Here is a 25,045-nt window from a genome sequence, read left to right as displayed (position 1 = left end):
TTTTATCTTACGGTCATCAACTAAGTTCTTCTCTCACTCAGTGGGATACACAGTCTACCACAGGCTAAAAAGAAAAAAAGTCTTATAGATCAATTTACATTTTTATTTTAACAGCTGGTTGTGACTCACGATTGCTCTTCCTTTTTTAGCGGGGACTCTTGAAGATCTTAATGTACTAACATTCCTCATCCCTCTGCTCCACTTCCCTGTGAAACAGGATGCATCGGAAAGATAGTACAATAGGTAGTCAGCGTTCCGTGCAATGCCTGCTTGGCGCATGCGTCATGTATTTGGCCCAGGAAAGGGGATCAAAAACGAATGAGTAAAAAAAGTAGAGAGAGAAAGATTTGGGGAGTAGGAGTGAGAAATTCCCTCATACGTCCACACAACAAAATGTTGGGAAGAGGAGTTGAAGACACAGAACCCTATTAGAGACAAAGACCAATGGTTCACAGTCCTAAATGAAGGACACTGGTGGGGGTGATGAGCCTGTTGGGGTCATGGTTTCCGAACAGCCTCTGTCAGTTGTCTACGTTTGGAGATCCCGCGCCATCTGCTGGTCATTCTGGGGAATGATACTTGACAGCCTGGAGGCACCCCACCACCACTCCCATTGAGCCGCACCTTGGAGGATTCCAGGAGTCTTCGTGGAGCTTTGGGGAAAAGCTAAGTAAGTACCCGTGGTCTCCAGGGACAAAGAGGTCTGTGTCAGCTCTGGGTTGCGTGTGTCAAGCTTCCCCAAGGCAAGTATCAGATGAACCGGATGACGTAAGGGGAAATGTAGAACCCACTGGCATTGACCCGGAAGAGAGATCGCTGCAGAAGGCTGGGCCAGGTACTGCCGACAACAATCCCACAGGCTGGAGCACTCAAAGCTTCCCTTTGACCTTGAGGCCACCTCATTTCTTTACCAGTCATTGTGACAGGCATTTTCAGACCATGGTCCCATGAGCTGTTATTTCCCAGTGGTGCAGAAAAGCCCAATCCGGTGACCTCAAGAACTTGTGCAGGGTCACCCCGTCACCCAGGGCACTGTGTCGACTCGCTTGGGCTGCTGTAGCAACACATACAGTAGCGACTTCAAAGAACTGAAGTTATTTTCTCCTGTTCAAGAGACTGCTAGCCCAAGATTAATGCTGCTGGGCTGGGCTTTATCTGAGGTTTTTATTCTTGGCTTGGAGGTGATTTCCTCCTCCCCTTATTTTACCCCCTTCCCTTCCCCTTCTCCCTCCTTTCCCTCCCCCCTCCCCCCACCTCCTCACCCTCTGCACCCCTGTGGTATTTTCTCTGTGTGCATACACAGATCTCTGTGGCCTCTTTGCTTTTGGTTTGTTTGTTTTTGGAGACAGTATCATATATTCCAAGAGGACCTTGAATGCCTGCTCATTGCCTCCCAGAGTCATAGGATTACAGGCTTGTGCCTCCATGCTCAGCTTCTATTGTCTCTTCTTGGTTTAAATTTCCTTTGGACTTCAGTTGAGAGCGCATTAGGACCCACCCTAAAGGCCTTTCAACATAATTGCCTCTTTAAAAGCCAATTCCTCCAAATACACTCCCATTCAGAGGCAGCAGGATTAGGGTTCTATTCTATTTGATGTTGCAGGATATTTGTTTATACTGTGTGAAGATGTGTCACGGTGATTATTTAATGAAGAACCGAACAGCCAATAGCTAGGCAGGAGAGAATAGGGGGGACTTCTGGGGAGAGAGAGGAACTCAGGATGAATCTAAGAGCCTGAGAGATGTCAGCAAGACATGAAGGAAGTCAGACATACAGAATGGAAAACAGGTGAAAATCTATGTGACAGACATGGATTACTAGAAGCAGGTTAATTTACATTGTAAGAGCTAGTTGGGAATAAGCCCAAGCTAAAGGCCAAACTTTCATCATAAGTCTCCATGTCACTATTGGGGGGTTGGCAGTCCCAGAGAAAGTTCGACAAGAAAACTTGCTGCAATTTGAGACAAATTGGGGCTCGCTATATAGGGCTGGGTGGCCTCAAACTCACAAAGATCTGCCTGCCTCTACCTCTGGAGTGCTGGGTCTACAGGTATGCACAACCACGCTGATTGGGTTAGAATTTTAATTCAGGGATTTGGGAATAGGAAACATAGTTCATGACCTTAATAGGGACCCTTACAGGCTTCCATCTCGGGCCTCCTGACTCAGTCCTTGTCCCCTTCCAGAGTTCCAGTGGCCATCTGGTCTTCAGGCTTAGGCAAAACTCACCCACATTTGATTTCACTGTGAGTACTATGGATTTGAATTCCAGGTTTCTCCCAGCCTAAACTATATCAGAAATTCAGTTTAAATGGGTGGTATATGTTTGTGGCTTCTTTCCAGGATGATGGACCAATGTGAACAGAATCTCATACACAAAGTTCAACGGAGAATTGGGGGGTCAGCTTCCCCCTGAGAAAACTACCTCCAGCAGGAGGAAGACACTCCCAGTCTTCTCTGGGTTTGAGCTGCTGATCAGTGCTGGGATCCACTAGACAGCTCCCCTGGGTGGTTAGCAGCTAGGTAGGACAGCGTCTTAGGGTGCTGGTGCTGGAGGCGGGGTGGGGTTATGATTACTCAGTGGTAACATGACAGTCATGTGATTGGCTGACACTGGAGAACAGATTCCTGACCAGAGCCATGTTTTTCTTTCCAGTTGATGTGCAGGCCCAGGAACGTAGGACCACACCCCTAATACTCCCATGACCAGAAAGGTAGCTTCTATTTAAGGGACACATTCGCACTACCAACAAGGAGATCTTGCCTTTGGGCTCATGCTCTCTTCATTATAACTAAATAAGGGAGGCTGGGATTCATGGGCAGCCAGACAGAAGAAGGCATCAAAGTATAACGATATGTGGGTTAACTGGTGTGAGCTGGCCAGATCCAGGCACTGCTAACTCAGTCATGGGCTCGGGACCACCAAGGAACAGGGCACAGGCACCATCTCTGCTCACATCAGTGCTCACACACTACACAGGCTGAAGTCCAGCAGTCCCGACAGACTCTTGGCTCTTGGAAGCTCTGCAGGGCCGGATCACTTAGCTTCCCTGAGTACTGTCCTACCTGAGCACAGAAAGTCTCTTAGATGGTACCCCCTTCTCCCCTTCAAGAGGCTGGCCTGGGTTTAAGAATCATATTAAATCATGTGCAAAAGAGGCATCTTTTTATTCGGAATAAAGGCCTTATCCTTAGTCTGAAATGGTCTCTTAAGACAGCGACACCCACAGATTTGCAGTGGAGTGGTCTTCACACAGCTCTATAGAAATGTTCGTGTCAATTTCTGCTGAAAAACTGTCCACCGGGCAGGGGCCACAGGACTCATCTCTGTCTCTACACCTGCCTCTTCCTAGCTACTCTTTCTGTTATTCTTGAAATTTCAAATTTTTATTGAATGAAAAAATAATGTTAAGCTGCAAATTTACCAAAAGCAAGAGGAAAATGGAACGAGAACATGAACCTACAATATGTGAAAAGAAAAGTTCATAATTCTAGGTGGTTTAAGGTTTTTTTTTTTAAAGTCAGACATGGTAGCTCACGTTTATAATCCCAAAACTCTTGGAAATTGAGGCAGGAGGATTAGTCAACCAGTTTGAGGCCAGCTTGGGCTCTAGAGTGAGATCCTGTCTCACTTTACCATAGCCTCGACTCCTCCGGCCCCACCCAAGCACACAAAGAGGATTACCATATAGCCTACTCATAGCCTCTCCTGGCTTTGAACTCCCAATCCTCTTGCCTCAGCTTTCCAAGAGCCGGGAACTACAGGTGTGCTGCACCATGGCCAGCCTATGGGATTTTTTGTTTGCAGTAGAAGACAGTTTATTATTTGGTTGAGACTCGGAAGAGCTACATAAAAAGGAGCCTCTTGTTCTGTCCATGGTTGGCATTGTCAGGAGTTTTTGATAGGAAAGAAGATCATGGTTGTTGCCTGCCTTTTAAACTCCTGACTAGGCGGCATATGGCTATTATCTGAAACCATGCTCTCCAAACTCAGAACCAAACGATACGGACTGGCCATGTGACTGGCCAAAGCTTTCACTATCTGAATTGCAGTCACCACCCAGAACTCAAGAACCGAACAGATGCTTGACAATATAATTTTTAGAAAACATAAATACATTAGTTTCTGCAGCTTGCATACAAAGTATAGCCTACTGCAAGTGCATTAATAACATCCCTCTATATACATATACATACACAATCTACATATACACCCACATGTGTCTATACGTGTATGGTGATTTTATGTTCCCCAAAATATTGGTTACCCTAATAAAATCATCTGGGGTCAGAGAACAGAACAGCCACTAGATATAGAGGCCAGAAAAAGGTGGCACACACACCTTTAATCCTATCACTTGGGAGGCAGAGATCCATCCAGATCTCTGTGAGTTTAAAGCCACACTGGAAACAACCAGGCATGGTGACTCATGTCTTTAATCTCAGGAAGTGAGCCTTTAATCCCAAGAAGTGATGGCAGAAATCAGAAAGGTACATAAGGCTTGAGGACCAGGAACTGGTTAAGCTTTGAGACTTTTGAGAGGAGTTCAGCTGAGATTCATTCAGATGAGGACACAGAAGCTTCCAGTCTGAGAAAACAGGATCAGCTGAGGAAATGGCAAGACGAGGTGGCTGTGGCCTGTTCTGTTTCTTTGATCTTTCAGCGTTCACTCAAATATCTGGCTCCGGGTTTGTTTTTATTAGCAAGACTCTTTAAGATTGATGCTACACACATGTCATATACTTCCTTGACTCCCTTTATCCATCATTCACTGGTGCCCAGGACAAAGAACATCATCTCATAAAACAACAATTAGAAGATCCCTGCTGAACTGTATATCAAACCTAATTCTGTCCCAAGGGAGTATTGGAGGTTGTGGCATGGTCACAAGAGAAGAAAGAACAAATTCCTGAAGGACCATCTTTCAGTTCTCAGCACAGCGCTCAGCGGCTTGTTTAATGCTGAGACAGTGGGTGCCGCAGCCAGCTGCATGGGCAATAACAGGATCACCATGGCGTGTGTCATGAAGAAAACACACAGTGACATTGTCTCAGAGTGCTTGTCATAGTATCAAAATATAGTGAGTATCTATGGAACAAGGCAAACATTTTAGCAAAGTGTCCCAGGATTCTTTGGGCACTGTTCATGTAATCCTAGAATCCACAGCTTTTCAAAAGAGTATGTGCTATAAGTTGTTTTTGTTTGTTTGTTTGTTGCAATTCTCCAAGTCTAGAATGTTGCTGTTGTGTACTCAGAATAAAATCAAGATAAATGTTGTGTGTGTGTGTGTGTGTGTGTGTGTGTGTGTGTGTGTGTGTGTGTGTATTCAAACGTCTTCTGAAGGTGGGGCTAGGTATGTGAACCTATAATTCCAGAATCAGGGAAGCAAATCAGGAAGATTATGAGTTCAAGTCCAACCTGAACTGTCTCAAGAAACCAACCAAACTAACCAACCAACCAGTCAGCTAACCAAACCATCCAATCAACCACCACTACCACCACCAACAAAACAATAACATAAACCCTACCTGTAGGGTGAAGCCATCTCTTACCTGTGAACTAGTGTGTTCTTGAGACCCCCCACCAGGCCTCGGGCAATGGTCTTCACTCTTGGGGTGAGGATGGCCTGGGAGACATGGAAGGCCCCACGTGGGGCTCGCTCACTCAGGGTGGTCTCCAAGAAGAGGATCAGTTTTTGCACACTCGTGGTGTTTGCCCAGGGTGCTGGAATCTTCTTTCCTGGCCACAGGAATGGGTATTGCTTGTAGAAGGGGCAGTGGTAGAAAATGAGAACCTGAAAGGTTCAGAGCAGAAAAAGGACAGCAACATTTAAAAGCTGAAAACTCAAACGGGGTGGGGGGCAGTGGGGAGCAAGTTGGGGAGGGGTAGACAAAGGATGGGGTTACTCAGAAGTAACAGAACTGTTCCTGTAAATTGAAATTTAAAAAGAAAAGCCACATCTCTGTGCCAGATTTTACGGTGCTGAATGACAGATTATAACTTCATGCTTGTGGAAAGTTAGAATGTTGAAGTCGAGTCGCATTATCTTGGGCTAGCCTTGATCCTCTCAGTAGCTATTCATTGCTCACACCTAGCATCCTTTTGACTTCTTAAAGCCTTTGACATGTATTCGTAGCAGACCGTCAGCTTCCAAGAGCAAAAATATACATAGACTGCGTCTGAAAGCTATAGTAGTTCTCCTGCTATAACCCGCCTACTTGTGGTACCGACCAATGTTGATGAATGCGTTGCTGTGTGGCTTTCTTTAGTTTTCAGGCTAATCAAATCTCACATGATCATTTCCACAGTGCACATGTCCTCCCAGGCCACCCGAGTCTGTGTTCCCAGCCCTTTCATAGTTGGCTTACAAATAAACCATTTCTTACTCTCTTTGCGGTGAGAGCTGTATTTTGCACAGATAGGTTTTTTTTCCCTTTTTATTAAATGTAATTATTTACTTTTACATGGCAGAGGGATGGGGTGGCAACTTTTGGGAGTTAGTTCTCACCTTCAACCAAATGGGACCTCGGAATTTAATTTAGTTCATCAGTCTTGGCGGTATGCCTTAGCCACTGAGCCATCTCATTGCCCCTATATATTATTTTTTAAAAAACAAACAAACAAGCATTTACTGAGAACTTGCTGTCTAATTCAAAGGTGGCCTCCTTTTTGGCTATGCACATAGTATAAGCACAGAGCACCTTCTCACAGTTGTGTCTTAAATAATGCACAAACAAACAAGATTATAAAGGAAATTGACATGAAATAAAGGAATTATGCCTATTCAAATAGCAAATATATGTGTAGGAAATTAATGTAGAGCCTCATGATAAATGCATAAAATTATTTTGATGAGTCTAATAAGCTCCATTAACTATGAGTTAGTGATGAGCATGAATGGTATTTTAAGACAATCTGCAGAGAACATGACATGGCCATATCCCTGAGGATAGTTGACAGGCAAGGCCAACGCTGCAGAAGCGGGGTACTATTGCCAGCATGCATGGTGGCCATGTGGACTCAAGGTGAGTAAAAGTAAACATGTAGGTTTTTGTTGTGGTTATTTTGTTTGTTTGTTTGTTTGTTTTAACCAACCAGACACAGCGTTATTAAATTCCATCCCACGCTCTCTGGGAAGTCTCTAGATCCTGGCTGAAACCACAAATATGGCCCAGAAATCATGTTTCCTGTGCTCATGGCATTGACACTTTGCTCTTGGAGTTTAGATAAACACTGTGAACTCATTTGTGAGTGAATAGATTTTCAATTGTGCGCACTGACTCTGATGAAATTACCCTTCCCAGGGGAGGAAACCGATGTGCCACTAAGCGTCAGGGAAGACTTTACCGAGGCCATGGCCCTCCAGTGGGGCCACTCGAGATGGTGGTAATTTTGAAAATAATTAGCAGGCTATATCCACAGCATTAATTAGTTTCTGGGAGGCAGCTGGGGGGACAGAGAATTGCTCTTCTGATTGTCCCAATTGCGAGCTCTGCTGCATGGCTTTCTAGAAGAGCTGTGTTTTTCTCCTTAGGGGCACGGGTGAGCTCTTCCCAGAGGAATGCCCAGCTCATGTTCACACTGGACTATAATCTTCAGGGTAGTCCTCCAGGCACTCAGGAGCAGGGATTCCACATGCTCATCTCATTTCCAGTGTGTTCTGGTGCTGATGAAAGCGACTTGGCCTTCTGAAGGCCCAGAGGCAGACAGTGCCAGGCAGGGGGCTGCAAAACAGGGTAATGTCTACCCTCCTGGTTCTTAATGGTTCTGAGTAATGCTGAGCACTGGTGATGACTATAGTAAACTCGTTTGTTAATGAGGTTAATCACAGGCTCACTGTAAGCAGATTGCTGGGGAGAGCCCAAGATTTCCTCCTGGCATGTAACTAGCTGGTTTGGAAGGCTGAAGCCTGGAAGGAGAGCTGCCCTGGGCAATGGGCTGGGGGTAGGGGATGGGCAGGAGGCTAGGCAGCCCTGTGACAGGCCCAGCAGGTGGTACCCAAGACACCTGCCCCTGGGCCTGCCTCTGTACACTAGAGGACAGTAATAACTTGACTCTGCCCCAGAAAAATGTGTATTCAATACAAATTACACAAAAGGAGCTTTTTGTCCTCCCACCCCCTGGGGGGTGGGTGGGTGGGGGCTTCTTGGGCAGTCTGATCTGAAGGTTGGCAGGGCAGGAGGGTGGAGAATCTCAGCTGACAGCAGGAGGCTGGCTGGCAAACCTACGCCCAAGACCCGTGTACAGGGACACTCACGGAGCTTGTTCAGAGAGCCTCCCTCCCCGTCTCACTGGGCTGCTTTCCTTTGAAATATCTCCCCTCCAGCTCAGCAGTTTGTGTTCAGTTTTTCTCTTGAGACTAAGATGGAAAATCTCATTTCCTTTAAGAACAGTCTCTCGGGTGACCTCTTAACTGTGGTGGTTGCTTTAGCGGGAGCCTCTGGGATGCAGATTCATGGTGTGCTCTATTTTTTAACGTATTACAGAACCCCTTTCTTCATACCATACAGAACACCGGACACAGTCTTATCCTGCAATTGCACATTGATCATTTTGTCTATTATTATCTTGAACTGATAAATTATGTTTAGCACTTATGATTATTATTGTCTTCGGGTGTGTGCATACCATGGCACACATGCAGACATCAGAATATAACTCTCGGGAGTTGGTTCTCTCCTTTCAATATGGGTTCTGGGGGTTGAACTGGGTCACTAGGCTTTCTCAGCAAGCGCTTTTAAGCCCGGAGCCATCTTGCTGTCCTTTTTGGTTTGGGATTTTTGAGACAGGACCTGCTGCGTAGCCCTATCTAGCCTGGAACTATCTGCTATGTAGCTCGAACTCAGAAGAATCTTCTTGTCTCGGCCAAAGTGCTGGGATCACAGGTGTGCGCCAGCGCGTCCAGCTTGATTGTTCTCTAGTTCACCAGAGTTATGTATTTCTTCCCTTCTCATTAAGATCCCAAATATTTCCCAACTGTAGGCCAAGCCCTCTAATTCACTGTGCCCTTAAAGCCTTATCTACTAAAGTATGCAGATATAATCTGTGAGCTGTGACATAATCACATGTGGAGTAAATGAAATGTGACTGGTGGTACCGCACTTCCTGATATTAAATTCCAGTAATAAAATACCCCCCCTGGGGGGGGGTATGTGCAAGGCAGCTCATTACACAATGAATATTTAAAGCCTGACCATAAGCGTCACACAGCCCCAGCATGGGGCCAATGACTAGTGGCTCCTTTTGAGTGCTCCTATTTCAGCTGTTAAAGAGACAGCGTCAGGAGAAGCAGGGATCAGGGGAAGACACAGAATTTACAGGAGAAGCAGGGATCAGGGGAAGACACAGAATTTAAATGGCAACATTTCCCCTTTTTTCTAATACATCATTCCAGTCTCTTTCTCCCATAACTAGACTATTTGTAGTGGATAATGCAGCTAAATTAGCGCGCACGCATATGTGTGTGTGTGTGTGTGTGTGTGTGTGTGTGTGTGTGTGTGTGTGTGTGTATTATGGTACATGCACTTGTTTATGTATAGGTCAGAGGACAACAATCAGGATTCAGTTCTCTATTTCTACCCTGTGGGTCCTAAGCTCAAACTCATGTTGTTCCTTTATGTGCTGAATCCTCTTCTGTTCCCTTATTTTTTGGGACAGAGTCTCTAGGTGAATCTAAAGCACTATTTAGCCAGAAAGGCTGACCAATAACTTTCAGGGACCTGCCTGTTAATATCCACCAACCAAATTATTCAATGGTAAATGACCTCAAATTTAACCTTACCTGATCCCCACATTCAAATGCCATCCCCCTTTTCTCAATGGAAATGGTCTGGGACCCTTTCAGAATAGGTTCTTAATGAAAAGAAAGTGTTTTTTGCTTCACAACACAAGAAAGCAGTTGTGAAAATCATCAAGGCCTGTGGTGAGACCTCAGAGAACAACAAGAGCTATGGGATACTAGAGAGGAACCAGCCAGTGAAGGAATCCTGACCCACACCACTTCCTCACAGTGCTTCCTTGGCAAGTTGCTTCAATCTCTCCATTCCTCAGTTTTCCCATCTGTAAAACGGGGGGGGGGGGGGCAATAACAAATGCCTATCTCGGGGTTGGGGATTAAGCTCAGTGGTAGAGGGTTTGCACAGCCAGTACAAGGCCCTGGGTTTGGTCTTCAGCTTTGGGTAGGGGTGTGAGTGGGGGGTACAAAATAACCAATGCCTATCTCATAGTGTTGTTGAGAAGATCAAACAAGTTAATCTTGCACATTCTGGTGTATTAATAAAACTGAGTTTGTATTTCAAGAGTTCCAGGCAAGCCTGGACTGCAACATAGTGAGACTCCATGACAAATAAATAAACAATTAAACCCGTGAGTCTGAAGAGTATTAAACTTGGGCGTAGGAGGACAGATGTCATAAATAGTTGGGGAAAAAAATCACTTATACTTGGTGCTCAACAAATGTTTGTAAACAGATAACTGATATAATTTCAAAACACGAAGTTCTTCTTTGAGTCACATGTTTCTTTTTAAAATATTTATTTATTTGTGTGTGTGTATGTGTGTGTGTGTGTGTGTGTGTGTGTGTGTGTGTGTGTGTGTGAGTGTGTGCCTGTGAGTATAATATATACATGTGAGCCTTGCATACACACTGAGGCGGTGGGGGGAGGTGGGGACACCAGAGTCCTCTGTCACTCTTCACCTAACCCTTTGAGACAGCGTCTCTCCCTGAACCTGAGACTCACATTTTCTTGGCTAAGATGGAAGCTCACAAGCCCCAGAGACCCGCCTGAATCCCAGCTCTTAGAGCTGGGGTTCTAACCATCTGTGGGGGACATGTGGCTTCTGATGCTGGGGCTGGGATTAGAACACCTGTCCTCATTATTGCAGAGCAAGTGCTTTTAACTGCTCAGACATCTCTCTGGCCCCCCACAAACACTTCTTCAATAAACTTTTCTTAAGATCAGGGATGTGGCACAGTGGTAGAGCTGCTTGCCTAGCGTATAGAAAGACTGGAGGTCCTTCTCCAATATAAAAAAAAAAAAAGACATTTTTCTTACTGTACTTAATGAGACAGAAACAACTCTGAATGAATGTATACTTCTCATTTTTCTTGAAGAAAGTTTAAATCAGAGGCTGTCCATTCCTGAGGCTCTTGTTTGCAGCTGCCACACCTTGGTATCAGAGTGGAATGTATCTGAGACCTATCCTTTTACTGAGTGTGTTCTTCAGGCATGTAGGCTGAAGGCTCGTCTTCACTGGGGAAGACATGGATAGAGGGCATGAGGAGAAAGAATAGTGTTCTACTGGCCAATTGGCTTATTTTACAACTTTGCCTTGGGCTGATATTAGCCAAGTCATTAAAAATAAACTTAGATGTTTAATAGATTGCAGACGGACTTTATTCGGCTGGTGTGGTGATTTGAATGAGAATGCCCTGCCCCCCACCACCACCATAGGCTCATATAATTGAATATTTTGTCACCAGTTGGTGGAAATGTTTGTCCCAGCTCAAGAGGCTTCAGAGGGCAACAACATTAACAACTAGGCTAGGGCCCCAGTTGTGGTATTTTGGCAAAGAATGTGGCTGCTTTTTGTCCTTGTCCTATGAATTTTCCTGAGGCTAAATTGAAAAACGGTGGACTAATTTCCTTGGCAAAGGAGATTTCAAGACAGCTTAATACTGACTCTGTCATGTGGTTATCACACTTATACAGTAATCATGCTTATACAGGTTGACAATGAAAAAGAACAGTAGGCCAAAGAGAAATATAAAATATACAGTTTAAAGAGGAAAAGGAGCACCAGGAAATTTAATGTTGGAGCCAAGACTTGTGCTGAAAGAGATGAGACAATTAAAGAGAGAGGCTTGATCTGAAATGAAATAAAGGGAGGATTACCTTTAGGGCAAGACCTCACCTAGATAAGCTTTCAACTTGTAAAAAAGGAATTTTCTGCTCCAAAATAGCAGCAACAAACCAAAGCTGCTACAAATATGATCCCAGGCTGCCAAGTTGGTAGTCAAGCTTGGCACTGCCATCTCAGTGGTTCTGGCTTTAGAGTCATGAAGGATGCAGAAGTAGGGGGTTCTGGAATCTTCCTCCATAGTGGAGAGCCACTGGAGCCAGGCCTAAGGTGGGGGAGTCCCTGAATGAAGGCCCTGAGATGACAAAGCTGTGAAAGTGAAGCTTGGATTGTGTTCGAGACACAAAAGTGTTAGAGGTGCCAGAGTCAAGGGATGTCTGCCAACGGGAGCTACATACCAGAAGTGGAAGCAGCTCAAGAGAGAGAAGTGTGTTGCAAGCAGCAAAGCTGGAAGAAGAGCAGAACCATGCACGTTCTTTGACATTGGACATGAAGTTACAGGAGTTCGAGTTTTCTCTGCTGGCTTTCAGTCTTGCTTTAGTCCAGTATTTCTCCACTATGCCTCCTTTCCTCCGTTTGAGAATGGTCATGTGCATTCTGTGCCGTTACGTGTTGGAAGTATATAATTTGCTTTTTGCTTTTGATTTTACAGGGGCTATAGTTAAGAGATTGCCTTAAGTCTCAGGAGAGACTTCAGACTTTTAAACAGTGTTGGGACTGTGAAAGACTATGGGGACTTCTGAATTTGGATCAAATACATTTTGCATTATAATGTGACTACAAGTCTATGAGGACCAGGGAGTGGAATGTGGTAGTCTAAATAAGAATGGCCCATGTAGGCTCACATATTTGAATTCTTGGTCCTTAGTTGGTAGGGATGTTTGGGATAGATTAGGAAGTGTAGACTTGTTGGAGGAAGCGTTCACTAAAGGTTGGCTCTGAGGTTTCAAAAGATTTGTGCGCTTCTCAGGGCTTTCTCTCTTTGTCTCATGATTGTGGGTCAAGATGTGAGCTCTCAGGTGCTGCTTTACTTTGCTGTCCTTGACTCTAACCCTCTGAATCCATAAGCCAAAGCAAACGCTTTCTTTTATCAGTTGCCTGGGTCATGGTGTTCTATCACAACAATAAAAAAGGAACTAAGACACCCAACATGAATCCCATTTCTTCCAGGCCCACTAAATCTCTTATAGTTATCTCAGAGTTCAGGTATGATTCTACACATGCCCAGTACTTCAACCTTTCATCTATTCTTCCAGCCCCTAAGCCTTGGGTTGAGCTATTTTACAGATGGCGGCCTACGGAAAGCAGAGTTAAGTGCCTATTCTCAGAAGCACATTACTCCTCCCTCTCACCTGGCATTTCTTCTCCCACAGGCTTCGCAGTGTCATGCTTTCCACGCTGCAGACTGGGCACAGCTTGTTCCCGAAGGCCTCCTGGATCCGCAGAACCAGGCATTTGTGGTGGGCCTCATCCATGGCGTAGAAGTGGTTGAAATCCAGGAAGATGATCTCTTGCGGGTGCTGAGTGAGGAATGCATCAATCTCCATCAACCCATCCCAAACCTTGATGCCAAAGAGCCCATGGATGAAATAGATCTCTTGGTCGGTGTCCCCCGGCTTGGAAGACACACGCAGGTCAAAGTAGCGGATGCCAGCCTCCAGCTGCTCCCGGAAGGTCAGGTTCTGAGTTACAGACCACTTCTTCATTAGCTTCTTCACCAAGGAGATCCGGGCGAGGCGTTTGACAGCTTGGGTTTGGTCAGGCCCCACTGGGGACTTTTCATCTACCCAGTAGCTGAATGAATCATGGGAGCCTGAACAGAACAATAAAGGAAGAAGACGGGAGTTGAGACTACTCAACTGATAAGAAACAACAGCCCAAATACATTATAAATAAATACTTGCAAAAACTTTCTAGCCTGCTGGGAATAAAATAAACACAAGCGAAAGTAATGTTGTCTTATTAGCAGCTCGTTAAGCCTAGGGTAAGACTATAATTCTCACATATTGCTAGTGTAAGGTAAATTAATAACTGTTTAGAAAGCTATTTAGAAATATGCTTGGAAATCAGAGCTTTAAAATATTCATTGCATTTTGATCTAGTAATTTCATTTCAGGGAAGCTATTCTGGAGGAAATAAACCCAAACCTTTGGGAAAAAAAAAAACAAAACCAAAGATGGCTGCCAGAGGCTGTCTCAATAGATGCGAACAGGAGGAGGCTTAAGTGTCTCTCCCAGAACGTTTATCTGTGTTATTCATTCCATTGAAATGTGGGCTGAGCTCAGGAATGTTTGGGGCAGGCATAACAGTAAAGAATAACAATTATTCCTGATTTCATCATAATAAAAGCTTGGAAAGATTAGGAATAGAAAGAATATGTTTCCATACAGTAAAGGCTATAGACAACAACCCACAGCCACCATTATGCTAAATGGAGAATGGCTCTTATTCAATGTAGCACCTGAAGTCTTAGCTGGAACACTATAACTAAGAAGGAAATAAAGGGATGTGAATATGAAAGGGAAAAGTCAAAACAACCTTATCTGCAGATGATGCAGTTTTGTTTATAAGACACCCTAAGGGTTATACCAGAAAATTCTTAGACTGATAGTGTTTTTCTCAGCGAAATGGCAGGACATACAATTAACAGGTAATATTAATACCAATAACAAATATTCTGAGAAAGAAATGGGGAAACAATACTATTTACAGTAGCCTCAAAACAAACAAGGAAACAAACACCCTTGAAATAAGCCTGATGAAGGAAGTAAGGGATCTCACAATGAAAAATCTAAAATGCTGAAAAACTGAAGAAAATACTAGAAGACAAAATGACCTTTCATGCTCATGGATTGGCAGAATAATGAAATGATAGACAGCTCTCAAAGGGTGACATACAAATGGCCAATAAACATGAAAAAGTTTAAGCTCAGTAGCCATCAGAGAAATGCACATTTAAAATACATCACAATTCCATCTCATTTCAGCCTGAATGGCAGCCATTAAGAAAACAAAAAGAAATGCCAGTAAGCATATAGACCTAATAGAACCTTTATAGACCAATGATAGCAATGTATGGCACAGCCACTATGGAAATCAGAAAGAGGTTTCTGAAAAAATTCACAACGCATCTACCATGTGATCCAACCACGCCACTCTTGGGTATTTACCCAAAGGTCCCTAAGTCAACACATCACAGAAACACTTGCACAGTGTTCATTATAGCACTCTACACAACAACCATCATGAAGCCAACCTAGGTGCCCAACAGCAGAGGATAGCTAAATAGCGTGTAGTGAATATACACCATGGAACTCTCCAAGCCCTAATGAAGAATGAAATTGGGGCCAGAGAGATGGCTCAGCGGTTAAGAGCACAGGCTGCTCTTCCAAAGGACCTGCGTTCAATTCCCAGCACCCACATGGCAGCTCACAACTATCTGTAATTCTACTTCCAGGGGATCCAACACCCTTACACAGATGCACCAATGCAAATAAATAAATCATTTTTTTTAAAAGAATGGAATTATATCATCTGCAGGAAAACAAATCCAACTGCAGATAATCACAGGCAGGGAATCAAGCCAGTCTCCAAAACACAAACAGCATGTTCTCTCTCGCTTTTGGTTCCTAGATTTTAATTCAACACATAAAATATGCACTCATAACATGAAAATAGAAGCAAAATGAACTGGGGAACAAAAGAGACTAACAGGGGAAGGGCTGAGAGAGGCAGATAAGGAGGCATGGAGCGTGTGTGCACCACGTACAATATATACTTGTATGAAAACGCCTGTATGGAACAGTACCGTGTGCAATGAATATACAATGGAATTCAGCAAAACAGAAAACCTCTTGTACCTTTCTCAAATATACAATGCATTATTGTTTTCTATAATCACCTCAAATACTGTGATGGAACTAGCAAAATAGGCTTCCCCTTCCCATTTGTTTAAAATATAGCACATAAAATGTAAAGGAATATTTCTGTAAGTAATGTGGGCATATCTTTAACTATACAATGCTATTATATAAAAGGAAGGCGTACTTAATCTCACACTAATTTGTGTATGACTGGAACCATAATTTTATCTTCTATAATCTGATTTCTCTTAAACACTTTATTTTAATTTATCTCAACTTCAAAATAAAATAGCCTTAACAAATAATTGTACCCACTAGCCTGAAGCAGAAGGCACGAGGACTAGGGCACAAAAACAGAACAAAACACCCACAAACATACAACGTGTAAGCATGTGTGTGTGTTGGGGGTGCGGGCACATTTGCCTATGTGTGCACAGAGGCCACATCCTTGAACCAGACTCTCGCTGAATCTGGGGCTCCGGCCGGTGAAGAGCAAGCCCCAGCCATCCTCTTGCCTCTGGCCGCAGACCCTCATTCTGACCCTGATAACCTTTCCCTTCACAGTCACACCAGGATGCTTTTATTCATACGACTTCATCATCATCAGCTCTCTGTGAAACTGAACTTTAGAGCAAGCATTTCATACACACACACACACACACACACACACACACACACACACACACACACACACCAAAATTACATAAAACAGTTGGTCGTATTATCTCCTTGTTCTGGGAACAAATCATCCTCCACTGACTTTATCCCATTGTCTCAGAAGTAAGAGTGAACAAAAGAAAAACAGGTTACGAATGATGCTCTATTATTATGTAGCATCCAGAGCGTGGAAGAGATTCAGTTAAATTTTAAGAAATAGCATATTTATGACTCCTTAGGTGAACCGAATTTCACAAGTGAGAAAATTACCAGCATATTTCAGGTAAAAGAAAAGCTATTACTAATAGAAATGTGGGGCGAGTCCCCCTGGACCTTCTGCATTGAATCTTGTAGCTAATGAGGCTCACTGGGTTCTGCCTAATGCTCGGCTTCCTTTGGCTGTACAGAAACGGGGCCTTTTTATACCTCCTTATTGAGAGATTTATTACAAACCCTTAGATATAATGGTGAACAGCCAGTTCTCTCTCCCTTCTAAATTGCATTAACGAGCCAGCTGTTTGGGACACGGTATGTAACAGAGTGCAAGGCACACACTCCGCTTCATTCTTGCCTGGGCACCAGGGAATAGCTGGGCGCCAAGCATGGAGGACAGACACATCTCCTCTGGAGTGTGCTTGCTGGTGCTGAGCCCAATTTCAGCTCCACGGGGAGATGTGCTAACAACCCCCAATGCTTTGCTCGGCTGAGAACTGTGCAGAAATGTGACAGTCATGGGACCCCGGGGACCATTTCTGATTGCACAGGACACACACCATTCCCAGCCCACTCCACGGAAGGAAGAGAAGCCCACCCCACAAGAGTGAGAGTGAGCAGAGTTCCTGAGAACAGCTGTCTGTCTCCCTTGGACTCTGTCCTCCTTTCAACCTCCAAGTCCACCTCAACCTCCCCAACATTCGGTGCTCCATCCCCCACACCCCACCTGTGTTCTGTAGGGTGTGATATTGGTTCAGGTTGCTGAATGCTCCAAGGGGGTTATCTTACCTATGCCCACAGAAGTCAAAAGCAACTTTCACCCAATAAGAGGTCTTTTCAATAGTTTTGCCCTTTCTACTTATCTCCCCTCCCCACACAAAATTTTTATTAACACGGAGTAAATAAAGTAACAGTGATGGCAATGTAAAGTTCTGGTAACCGGTTGGGTAAAGGGAACTGGATGATGGGGACGAAAGACTTTAAATCCAGTCCCAAATTTCAAGTCCCTGTGACTGGATTAATTATCAACAGAAGTTCCAGAATACTTTGTAGGGAATGAGGGGACGAAAGAATATTTCCTTGGGGTGGTGGTGGTGGTGGTGGTGGTGACATCAACAGTAGGTTTTGGAAATAACTAATTCATTGTGTGTTCAGACCACCAGGTGGAGCCTTCCCCACAAAGCTGGAAATGTAGAACTCACACATATAATCCCAGTACCTAGGAGGCAGAGGCAGGAGGATGCTATGAGTTTCCGGCCACCTGGACTATATAATGAAACAAAGCTAGAATTTTGGTCATATGAGTCCCTCCTTCATGCTCTGTACTCCCAGGACTAATTTTGGGTGGGGCTAGAGAGATGACTCCGTTACCAAAAGCTTTTTCTGCTCTTGCAGAGAATCAGAGTTCAGTTCCCATATGGTGGCTCATAACCACCTGTAGCTCCAGTTCTGAGGGATCAAGCATCCTCTTCTGACATGCATGGGCTCCTGTACACATACATATACTCATGCAAGCTCACAGAAATATACATAAATAAAAAATAAATAAGTCATTTTTAAAAGATGAGAATTTTTTCTCCAAGTTCTTGAAATTTAGTTGTCTGCAATCTCTTTAATTTTATAGCTATTGCTATATTTGTTTCTTCCTGTTTTTTATACATTCAACAGCACTTTGCATTTCTTGTTCCTCTTGATGTATGCAAAACCCTGGAACATTATATGTGTTGGGAACATAGCACGAAGGTCTTTGCATCCACAGACTCTCCGGAGAAACCAGGAATGTTAGTTAAACACACAGGACTGTCTTTCCAATGGAAAAGATGAAAAAACCTGTTCTTCCATCCAGAAAGCTGAGAATTGAGAGCGTGATAAACGGCCCGGTGATTTGTATTATCTGTTGGTTCAGGCCATATCAAGCTCTTAAAACCAAGACTGGTGGTGACTGGTAATCTAAATGACACTGATAGCCAGAGGCTCTTCCAAGTTCCCACAACCAGGACCAGAGGTGGCTAATAGCCCAAATGACCTTCATGCTGTCTGTATGACCTAGACCATGCCAGATCTTTAGGCCCTTAATCTAGTACAAGTAGCATATCTCCAAGAACCCATCTTCTTGGAAGAAAGGTGCCCTGAGCTTGAGTTTCAATGTATTATGCTTCCCTGTGCAACAGGGATTGTATTATACCAGGAAATTTTTTTTTTCCAAATTAAACTGGGCTTAAATACATTGGGAATAAACTGCCTGTTATTACACTCCCCGAAGTCTGATCCAGGTTGACAACATCAATCTGCACTGGGTTTTCATTCTTCTCTTCGAGTAGTTTGCTTCCCTGTATGATACCTGCAGGGACTCTCTCATATATGTAACAATACTTTGTAATGGAAAGCAGAGATTCTCAGCTTTGGACACATACGCGAATCTCAGGGGTAGGGTAGAGCTTTAAAAAAACATCAGTGCCAGGATTCCACCCCAGACACGCCAACTCAGAATCTCACTTATGTGGAGGTTGAAACCCCCCCCTCCCCAAATGATGCTGTTGAATTCTCAGGTTTGGCATCCACTGCCACAAATATAAGACTAACCTTGCCTAACATTTTTAGGTTGTTCCAAGAATGCTTTCAAATTTTGAAGCACTAATCTGCTGGCTAGACTTTCTCATGTCTAGGGATACCTCTTTTATCATTTCGCCGACCCACAAAGGTCCCCTTCGACCCACTGAATTGTTACAGCTTATTATTGGAGAAGAGGCCGTCAGGAGGCCTTGCTTTCACTAGTGTGCCTTCTAGGGGTGACTAGACAGGTGGCTTAATGATTACGATCTTTGTGATGTGCACTCAGTTAAGATCGAGTTCTGAACAAAGCAGTTAAATCACCAGGGAAGAGAGGATGGGATGGAGGAGGGTTAGTGGTGTCTTCGTTTGGAATTAGGGTTACTCCCTCTTGGAGGGCATGGCTGGACAGCATCCTCTAAGAGGCCAGGAACAAGAAAATGAGCTGGCCCTCCCTGTGAGTTTCAGGGACAACCAGTTTGTTCTTTATCTGGAACACAAATCTCTGCTCCCTTCTCTCTGCTGTTTGTTTCTTGGGGATCCAAGAGCTCAAGGGAGCACGCAGCAGTTTTTAGTTAAAGCACTGTCATTACCTAGACCTCACAAATTGGAGTGGGAGTCATTTTCTGAGCTCAATTAAAAGGAATTTAAAGCGAATTTCCTGGAAACCCAGCTTCCTAATAACACAGCAATAACTCAGACAACACAGTCTGCCATGATACATCACATTACTGAAGCACAGTGGCATTTCAGAATGAAGTGACATTCCTTATAGCCACAGAAGCAAGAATGAAGGAAGAGGAAGCTATGAGGATGGAGGTAGGGATGGTGATGCCACATTAAAGAGCTCCTGACCTCAAATATTTAGGAACCATTCTGTTCCCACCTGCCACAGGTACAACTCTGCCTTTGGGAGCCCTCTAATTCTGAAGCTCAGTACGCCCTCCAGGTGGTTCTCTGGCCCCACCTTCCCTGGCCTGATTTCTTCATTCATCTTGGGGATGATGCCTCAAGGTACCAACATTATAAAAACTCAGAGGAGGTGAGAACAGTCAACAAAAATTCTTATTCTATGACAAAACACAGCTATATGCATAGCACACAAGCAAATATACAGTAACCTTAACTTTTTTAAGTTAAAAAAGTATTTTATTTTTATTTATTTGTGTTTGTGTGTATGTATGCAGTGTTCAAGGAGACCAGAATAGAACATTGGATCCCCCGAGCTGGAGTTCCAAGAGGTTGCAAGCTGCCCAACATGGATGTGAGGAATTAAATTCTGGTCCTTTGCAAGAGCAGTGTAAGTTCTTAACCACTGAGCATCACTTCAGATCTTTAGTATTGAAAAATACATGTTCATAGCAGAAATGTTAAAAAGACTCATTGTGGGGAGGTTATGCGAGCATGCTGAGGAACATTACTCTAGACTGAGCCCCAGGCTTGTCTGGATGGCACCTCGACTGCCTTATTCTTAATGGGCATGTCCCTCAGTCCCTTCAGAAACCCTTTCCCACTGGTCATCTGTTGGACCTCATATGGGAAATTTTGTCCCCACTCTCTGTTCCAGAACAATAATAGGGAACCATTAACTCTCTCCAGTTTTTTTTCCAGTATTCCTAGGTATCATCCCAAGAATAGATTATTTCTATGTCTATTCAACCCCAAAGGACCCAAGTTTACAAGCTGTTAATTTAAGAAATAGATATTTACAAGTGATGAATGATAAAACAAATTTGGAAAACAGCCATAGCTCTGAGTAAATGAAATGGAGAGTTCCCACATGGTACCATGCTGCTGGAGTTCATCATCCTGCCTCTGCTGCTTACTCACTATGTGATAGAAATGTAGTCATTTCTGTGAAATGGGAATGACATTAGTAACACTCCTCAGTTTGTTATAAAGACTGAGTGAGCACTTGGAGGGGTCCTTGGCAACAAAATAAGCCCAAACTCATTAGTACTCATTATTTATTGCTTTCTCTTTGCCAATTATATCTGAGAACCAAATCTTTGAGATCTCAGCAAATATTTCTAGTTGGGAAACTGCCAAGCTTCTAAAAGGTTAACATTTAAAGTTGGGAGGGAGGAAGACAAGTGTAAGTGATATATCTTTATTACATACAAAACTCAGCATCAGATATAATTACTTTAGATTACAGTGTTGCATAACATAAGCCCAAATTGGTACTAAACTTATAAAACTCAACTAAACTTAATAGAGATCTCCAGTCTTCTCTTATGTCCAGTCTGCTCAATGTGAAAACATGCTATTGAAAGCTCCATAGATGTTCTTGAAATTTGTTTCTAGCCTGATGGAATTAGACACCCTCAAGTGAGTCTATGGAAAAACCAATTTTAAAAAATCTTATTTTTAATCAGATTTTTGTAGTGTTACATTTACATATTGTTATGTAAGTTGATATTTAACATCCTCTGTTACCTCCAGGTCTACATATAAGCATGTAACTAAAGTTGGACACTCTGATTGGTCAACCCTGAAATGACAGACACCAAACTAATTCTTATTCAAGGAAGGAGAAACTACCTTCCTTTTAGTTGGGAAAATGTGTTAAAAGAATTAAAATAAGGGGCTGGAGAGATGGCTCAGATGTTAAGAGCACTGACTGTTCTTCCAGACGTCCTGAGTTTAATTCCCAGCAACCACATGGTGGCTCACAACCATCTGTAATGAGATCTGGTACCCTCTTCTGGCATGCAGGTATACATGCAGGCAGAACACTGTATACATAATAATTAAATAAATCTTTTTAAAAAAAGAATTAAAATAAAATTTATTTTATGGAAATATTTTTACTAATGTCAACATAAGTAAGGTATAAGAATATATCCTACAAGCATTCTTTTAAAGTAAATAATAGTCTAACCTCTTTTGGGAGTCATTAAACTCCATGTAAATGCTACATTCCTAGTGAAATTTGTGCCAGTTACTTTTAACCATCAACTTGATACAAATTAGAACTGCCCATGAAGAGAGTCTCAGCTGAGGGACTGCCTAGATTAGACTGGCTTGTGGACATGTCTGTGAAAGATTCTCTTGGTTGATAATTGACCCAGCTCACTGGGTGGTACCATCTCAAGGGCTGACCCTCTGGGTTGTATAAGAATAGAAAAAGCTAGCTAAGTAGCACAAGCAAGCAGGCAAGCAAACAAGTAAGCAAGCGAGTAACAAGCAAGCAACAAGCAAACAAGTAAGCAAGCAACAAGCAAGCAAGCAAGCAAAGTGAGCAGGCAAGCTTCTATTTGTTTCTCACAGCTCCTGGCTATGGATGTGACTAGCTGCTTGAGTTCCTACCTTGACTAAATGATGGAGGGGAATAAACCCTTCCCCCCTCCCCAAGTTGTTTCTGGTCAAAAATAAAGCCAGAACAGAACTTAATCATATAATTTCTATTGCAACTAAGATGGGCTGTTCCAGTTGTGGTGTTCAGTTAGGGCTCAGCTATATTACCTCACTCTGCATGTTACTTTGTGTGATATGTGGTTTGCATGTTCTTTTCCCAACTATTAATCTATACTGGTCATATGAGGCCACAATAATGCAAACTGCTTGAAAAAAACCCCACATCAAACCATACAAAAAGCCTACTGGGTACAGCCAACTTTCTACTGGAGATGATGGTGCATAAAATTACACTGAATGTCAAGTGTTTTTCTAAATTAATGTGGGATATACAATTTTTATGTCCTGGGAAAATTAATAAGATTTTAGCCACAGGGACCTTTTCCTGTCTCAAACCAACAAAATTAAGAAAATGCTAAAAATGCCCCAACACAGAAGACCTCATACTTTATCTTAGTTAAGCTACATCAGCCACATGATATCAACGGCCAGTCAGTGCCTTCTGGAAGCAATGAAGTCAAAGCTAGGCCTTAGTTACAATGTCCTGTGTAAACAACAAAAGGCAAAGCAGTGTCGTAGTGTGCAGAGACAAGCCATTAGGGTCTAAGTCAAAGAACGACAAGCAATTTGCTCCCATCTTTTAAAGAAGAAAAGAATAGATCCTAACTGGAACTGGAATCAGAAATTGAAAGGCTCAGCTGGATACTAGCTCCTCCTCAGATGGACGTTCTAACACCAGGTTTCAGGGTTGATGGCTTGGTTGCTTGGAGTTCATGCGTGATTTAAACACAGACTGAAAGACAGTGTCCATATAGAATTTCTATTTTAAAAAAATCTCGAGCGGGGCGGTGGTGGCGCATGCCTTTAATCCCAGCACTCGGGAGGCAGAGCCAGGCGGATCTCCATGAGTTCGAGGCCAGCCTGGGCTACCAAGTGAGTTCCAGGAAAGGCGCAAAGCTACACAGAGAAACCCTGTCTCAAAAAACAAAACAAACAAACAAACAAACAAAAATCTCATGGCGGGAGTGATGGAACATTCTTGTGATTTAAGCATTCAGGAGGCCAGGGAAGGAGGGTCTGAGAGTTCGAGGCTAGCCTGGGCTATTAATAAGAACAAGTTTCAGCCCAGCGTGGTGGCGCACGCCTTTAATCCCAGCACTCGGGAGGCAGAGCCAGGTGGATCTCTGTGAGTTCGAGGCCAGCCTGGGCTACCAAGTGAGCGAGCTCCAGTCCAGGAAAGGCACAAAGCTACACAGAGAAACCCTGTCTCGAAAAACCAAAAAAAAAAAAAAAAAAAAGCTCTTTGCCGGGCGTTGGTGGCGCACGCCTTTAATCCCAGCACTCGGGAGGCAGAGGCAGGCGGATCTCTGTGAGTTCGAGGCCAGCCTGGGCTACCAAGTGAGCTCCAGGAAAGGCGCAAAGCTACACAGAGAAACCCTGTCTCAAAAACAAAAAACAAAAAACAAAAAAAAACAAAACAAACAAAAAAAAAAAAAAAATAAGAACAAGTTTCTAAAATCTAAGAGGCCTAGAGTGATCAGTGGTAAAGCACTTGCCTTAGTATGCACAAGGTTGTGAGTTTGAGCCTCAGAACTGTAAGAAATAAAATGAGGTTCAGGTCCTCAAACACATTATCTCACTCAAAGTGCTTAATTGTCTATGGTTTTTTAAGAAATTCCTCCCAAATCCAAATGTATTAAAGTTGAAGTATTAAAAATATGTTCCCACTCAGGGTTGGGGATGTAGCTAGTTAGTAGCTTGCTCTCTTAGCATTCATGGGATCCTGGATTCAGTTCTCAGTCCTGTACCACCTGCTCCCAATGTTTCTGTCCAAGATCCTTTGATTGAAAACTCTGAATATTTTTCTGAGGTCTGAAGGACAAACTGCTGTTTTACAAATGAGTAAACAAAAATGTCTTGAGTATGGACTGACTTCCTCTGGAGACTCTGGCTGGCTCACTTCATTTTCCAGCATCTGCCTAACACATGACAGCTGCCAGCTCTGTAGGGTTTTGGGGTTTCTAAGTAAGGGCACATGGAAAGGCACATTGGTGATGCAGCGAGAGAAGAGACCAGGATATTACAGCAATTCAGGGCAGGTTGATGCAGGTTTTCACCAGTAGCTCCTTAGGACATGGAGCACAGTGTTAAGACAAAACAATTTTTTTTTTTTACAAGACACACTTGGGAGGAAAAGTAACTCATAAAAAAATTTCCTAGTCTTGAATATAAACATGTGATAAGGAACGGCAAGTCATTTGTAATCCTCCGAGCATAAGGATTCTGGGTAACCCTGCTCTCTTCTGTTTGCTACACACAGCTGAAACATCCATCTCCAGCATGAAGGGCTCTTCATGCACTTGAAGTGGTCCTCATCATTGGGCGGGACATGCACGTGTGGCGGGAGAAGGCTGGCAAGACTTCACTCACTCTGCTGAGGAGGGGAGAAAAGCAGAGATGTGAAGCTGAGGATGCTGGGACTCGGGGCAGGCGAGGACCTCCCAGAGGGCTGCAGGGCTGAGGAGAGAACTTCAGAGGGAG

The 25,045-nt window shown here is 43.5% G+C and overlaps 1 protein-coding gene and 1 long non-coding RNA gene across 2 annotated transcripts in view; one reads left to right on the top strand and one right to left on the bottom strand.

The window, feature by feature from the left end:
* Plcxd2 (phosphatidylinositol specific phospholipase C X domain containing 2) overlaps nt 1-25,045 on the bottom strand; it is a 53,570-nt gene that overhangs the window by 3,847 nt on the left and 24,678 nt on the right. The window contains exons 2-3 of the mRNA XM_028872042.2: nt 13,214-13,674; nt 5,555-5,796 (exon numbers count right to left, since the gene is read on the bottom strand). Of these exons, the coding sequence (XP_028727875.1) occupies nt 5,555-5,796; nt 13,214-13,674 (703 nt within the window). The remainder of the gene's footprint in view (nt 1-5,554; nt 5,797-13,213; nt 13,675-25,045) is intronic.
* LOC119088786 lies at nt 253-13,809 on the top strand. The gene is made up of 2 exons (XR_005092513.1): nt 253-670; nt 13,235-13,809. It is a non-coding gene; the product is annotated as an uncharacterized LOC119088786 (long non-coding RNA).

This window comes from Peromyscus leucopus, chromosome 12 (assembly GCF_004664715.2).
Source record: "Peromyscus leucopus breed LL Stock chromosome 12, UCI_PerLeu_2.1, whole genome shotgun sequence".
NCBI lineage: Eukaryota > Metazoa > Chordata > Mammalia > Rodentia > Cricetidae > Peromyscus > Peromyscus leucopus.
Note: the sequence above shows the minus strand (reverse complement) of the source record. Positions and strands in the feature narration are given on the sequence as shown.